The sequence below is a fragment of the Gekko japonicus genome, unplaced genomic scaffold (assembly GCF_001447785.1).
Source record: "Gekko japonicus isolate JY-2015 unplaced genomic scaffold, Gekko_japonicus_V1.1 scaffold6079, whole genome shotgun sequence".
Taxonomy (NCBI): Eukaryota; Metazoa; Chordata; class Lepidosauria; order Squamata; family Gekkonidae; genus Gekko; species Gekko japonicus.
The window spans coordinates 4,159-9,060 of NW_015171075.1; the positions used below are offsets into that span (position 1 = coordinate 4,159).

The following is a 4,902-nucleotide window of genomic DNA, read 5'->3' on the forward strand; positions in this document are numbered from 1 at the left end:
GTTTGTAAGCTCTGAGACTCCAAGTGAAGGGCGGTGTATAAATCCAAACTCTCCTCCTCCTCTTCTTCTTCTAGCTGGAAACTCTTCTTCTTTTTCTTCTTTTTTTAATTTGTAAATTTTATTACATTCAAAAATTAAAAATTAAAACAATGGTACATCAACACCAGTAAAACAAACAAAACAGAACAAAGAAAAGGGCCTTGGATTATATATAATAAGTATAAAGTTCTTTTGGAATTTCTCTGTTCTTTGCCAAATAATTTAAAATAGGGGACCAGGTTTTTTTGAAGACAAAGAATTGAAATTAAAAGTTAATTTAGATAAAACATATCGTTCTCAAAGTCTGGAAACCTTCTGATTCAATTTCAACCCGTTGGTTCTGGTCCGACCTTCTGGGGCAACAGAAAACAACTCCACACAATTTAGCGAAAACATATCGTTCTCAAAGTCTGGAAATCTTCTGATTCAATTTCAACCCGTTGGTTCTGGTCCGACCTTCTGGGGCAACAGAAAACAACTCCACACCGCCTTTCGCAAACCAAAGCCAAGAACCTTTTCCGCTCCCACGCTGCCCTGCGAGCCGTAAGAACATCAGAAGTGCCCCTGCTGGATCAGGCCCGTGATCCATCCAGTCCACACCCCCCCCCCCCCTTTCCATCCGCTCCTCACCTGCTCCTGACTCATCCTCAGCTTCTCCAAAACGACAGGCAGGGAGATCTCCTCCAAGTCACTAGAGAAGAGACAACAGACAACCTGGTTGAGATTTCTGTCTCAGGGATGGGGGGGGGGGGTATCCGCTCCTCACCTGCTCCTGAGTCATTCCCAGCTTCTCCAGAACGACGGGCAGGGAGATCTCCTCCAAGTCACTAGAGAAGAGACAACAGACAACCTGGTTGAGATTTCTGTCTCAGGGATGGGGGGGGGAGGTGGGGCCAGATGGAACCCCCCCCCCATCCCACAACACCAGCCAAGCATACCCCTTGGTTCCACAGATTATATCTGCCACAGGCTTCTTGGGAGACATGATGGCACTCAAAGCAGGGCAGCCCCATGTGAAGAAGAAGAAGAAGAAGAGATGGGAGTGATACCCCGCCCTCCAGTCTGCAAAACCTACGTCTGCAAAACCTGAGCAGGGCTGTTAGTGACATCTGGGAGGACGTTCACTCATACGGTCACTGTAAGTCCGAAGCAACTGGATGTCACATCACACGGACAAAAAAGACTGAGGTGTTCACCAGTGTTCCCTCTAAGCTGAGTTAGTGTGAGCTGGCTCACATTTTTTTTAGCCTCCGGCTCACACCTTTTTGTCTTAGCTCAGGAAGGAGGGCTCCAGGGCGAACTAATTGATGTGGCAGCCAAATCGCTCATTCACAACATTAGAAGAAGAAGAGAAGAGATTGGAGTTATACCCCGCCCTTCACTACCCAAAGGAGTCTCAGAGCAGCTCACAAACTCCTTTCCCTTCCCCTCCCCACAACAGACACCCTGCGAGGTAGGCGGGGCTGAGAGAACTCTTGAGAGAAACAGCTCTTTTTTCAAGAACAGCTCTTATCAGAACTAGGGCTTGCCCAAGGTCATCCAGCCAGGTGCAAGTGGAGGAGTGGGGGAATCGAACCCGGTTCTCCCAGATCAGACTTCTGCATGCCGAGCAGAGGCTCTGCCACTGAGCCAGGGCCCCTCCCCTAGGTGACACGCAGGGAGGAAGATGCAGCGACAACATGAGGAGATCCTTTGACTCCAGAGACAGGTGCGTGATCACAGATGAAAACAAAGGACCAGAGAGAGGGTAAAGAATCCCCTTGGAGTGGGGGTGGGCGGTGGCCAACAGCCGGTGCACTGGAGAAGCTAGATGTTACCCTGGAGAAGCAAGATGTTACCACCCTCCCCCAGTTTCTGTTCAGGCCCAGCCTGACAGCAGCATCAGACCTCAACAACCGCCAACTCGGTAGCTTCGTGCAGGAACATTTCCCTCTGAAACAGTTTGGCTGCAGGAACAATTTCCCAGCCGGCTGCTGAATGTCCAACAGGTTTAAAATGATCCAGTCTCCAAGGAGAGCCCCTGGGGTTCGCACAATTTCCCTGGAAACCCGTCCTTTTCCCCAGTGGTCAGGAAGACACTCTGCTCGTGCCCAGAGACACCGCCACAATTTCTCCTCCTGTTGCAGGGCTCCCACAAAGCCTAGCTAGCAACACTCACCCTTTCTTCGCGTTAAGGTGCCGTAGCAGGAGCAGACTGCCGAAAGGTAGGGCGTCCAAGTCCTCCGTGGCTGTGCACGTGGCGCGGCCGGACTTCACCAGAGCGGCACAGGTGGCCTCTGCCTCTGCTGGAGCCTAATTTCCGGGGTGGAGAGGGAAAAGAGAAAAGGGGGTGGTCTTTGTGTTGCAAATACAACTGAGAGCCAGTTTGGTGTCATGGTGAAGTGCACGGACTCTAATCTGGGAGAACCAGGTTTTTTATTCCACACTCCTCCACTTGCACCTGCTGGATGACCTTGGGCAAGCCATAGTTCTGACAGAGCTGTTCTTGAAAGAAGAAAAGTAAGAACACGCTTGAACACATGGGAAAACACGAAGCTGCCTTCTACAGACTCCGTGCCTTGGTCCATCAAGGTCCACTCTAACTGGCAGGGACTCACCAAGGTCTCGAGTGGGAGTGTTTCACTTCACCTAGGACTTGACGTTTTTAACTGAAGATGCCGGGGATTGAACCTGGGACCTTTTGTGCACAAGGCAGATGCTCTGCCAGTGAGCCACAGCTGCTTGACACCGGGTTGAGAGGCCTTTGGTCCCACTGGCCCAACAACATGTACTCCATCTGGTAATGGCTCTCTCACAGGCAGGCAAATGTCTATCCTGTCGCTGGCGATCTGAGACAGAGCAGGGAATGGATATGGGGCCTTCTGGATGCAGAGGAGGGGCTTGCCAGGAAAAGACCTCTCGCTGATACCTGAACATAAGGAACCCCCAGGAGGGTCAGGAGGGTCTCAGAGTCTCTTCTTGGGAACCGTTGCGGGATTTCACCAGTCGCAGAATCTGAAAGAAGAGAAGGGATTGCATTTACACCCCGCCCTTCACTTGGACTCTCAGAGCGGCTCACAATCTCCTTTCCCTTCCCCTCCCCACAACAGACACCCTGGGAGGTAGGTGGGGCTGAGGGAGCTCTTTCCAGAACTGCTCCTGAGAGAACAGCTCTGACAGAACTATGGCTTGCCCGAGGTCATCCAGCAGCTGCAAGTGGAGGAGTGGGGAATCAAACCCGGTTCTCCCGGATTAGACTCCGCCCACTTAACCACTACACCAAAGTGGCTCTCAAGCAGAAGAAACAAAGTAAACGCTTCTGTTAATACAACTACGATGTTCCCCCTTCACGTTCTCAGAATTTTAAGGGGCCCAAGTGTTCCATTCAGCACCAGACTGACGTCCGATGAACTCCTCTGGGTTCTCCTTCCTCATCCCAAAGGCTGAAGGAGAAACTCGGCACCAACTCCACCAAATCTAATCAGTCCATCCCGAGTAAGAACCTAAAGCCCCCCCTCCCCCCCGTCCCATCCAACTTCTGGAGAACTCACAAATTTGCATGCTATTTTGGGGATCTTTTGCTCGGTCCTCATAATTTTTTAATTATTTTTTAAAATTTAAAATTTTATTTAATTTGTACCCCGTCTTCCCCGCAAGCGGGCTCAGGGCGGCTTACATAATTGGTCTATAAATGACCATTCATTCACATAAAAACAGTTTAAAATGCAATAACAATAAAAGTTTTGGACCACATTTGGCTTTGGGCCAACGTAACTCCCGGCGACCTCTGACACCGGAGGGGGGGGTTCATTTACAGCCGAGTGTCCTCCACTGAAAGGAAGGCAGGGCCCCGAGTAGAGGTCTGCTGGGGAGAGTCTCCGTCGCCTTTACCTGTCGCTTCCCTCCTGGCTCCAGCGACAGCGGCTCGTTTCGCCAACTGCAAAAGGGGGGGGGAGGGTTACAAAGCGATTTTCAGCTCGCCAGGGCACATGGGTCCCAAGCATTCCCTAACCCACTGGAGATTTGATGCTTAAAAAAATAAAACAACCCCCCCCCCAAATAAAAAATACGTTGCTTGGGCAGTAGCCACCACCACAGCCCAAGAATCTTGATGGTGTGACTGAAGGCAAGCTGCGGTGGCCATTTTGTCGCCGGCTGTGTCTCCTGCGGCAGCCATTTTGTGTCCGCGCCCATCCTGCTATGTCAGAATTCCAAAGGTGCCTGCAGACCCACAGAGGTTGGGGACCAGTGTTCCCTCTAAGCTGAGTCACTGTGAGTTAGCTCACCGTTTTTTAGCCTCCGGCTCACACAATTTTGTCTTAGCTCAGGGAGGACGGCTCCAGAGCAAACCAATTAATGCAGCAGCCAAATCGCTCACTCACAACTTTCATGCCTGTAGCTCACAAAGTAGCATTTTTACTCACAAGCAGGGGTCATTTCCTGCGGGAGCGCACAGGAGCAGAGCTCCGGCAGTAAGGAGCCCGGGGGGTGGGCACGTGCAGCAAGCCCCGCCCCCTGCTCCCAGCAGCCTTCAGTCAGGCCATAAGGAGCAAGAAGCAGCCAGGTAAATTGCAGAGCCCCCCCCGGCCCGCCTTCAGGTACAAGCTCTCCCTCCTCTGTGAGGGCAGATCTATGCGTTCCCCGCCCCCAATAGCTAGCAATCCAAAACAGTCCAGTGGCACCTTTAAGACCAAGTTTTATTCAGGTACAAGCTCTCCCTCCTCTGTGAGGACAACTCTGCCAGGACAGATCTGCATGTCCGTCCCCCCATAGCTAGCAATCCAAAACAGTCCAGTGGCACCTTTAAGACCAAGTTTTATTCAGGTACAAGCTCTCCTTCCTCTGTGAGGACAGATCTGCACGTCGTCCCCCCCCCATAGCTAG

General features: G+C 51.5%; 1 protein-coding gene across 1 annotated transcript in view; it reads right to left on the minus strand.

The window, feature by feature from the left end:
* Positions 1 to 4,195, minus strand: part of LOC107117034 (flap endonuclease 1-like) — a gene marked incomplete at its 3' end in the record, with an annotated part of 8,214 nt that extends 4,019 nt beyond the window's left edge. The window contains exons 1-5 of the mRNA XM_015419067.1: positions 4,094 to 4,195; positions 3,910 to 3,955; positions 2,948 to 3,033; positions 2,198 to 2,331; positions 806 to 866 (exon numbers count right to left, since the gene is read on the minus strand). Of these exons, the coding sequence (XP_015274553.1) occupies positions 806 to 866; positions 2,198 to 2,331; positions 2,948 to 3,033; positions 3,910 to 3,955; positions 4,094 to 4,195 (429 nt within the window). The remainder of the gene's footprint in view (positions 1 to 805; positions 867 to 2,197; positions 2,332 to 2,947; positions 3,034 to 3,909; positions 3,956 to 4,093) is intronic.
* Positions 4,196 to 4,902: the final 707 nt, after the last annotated feature.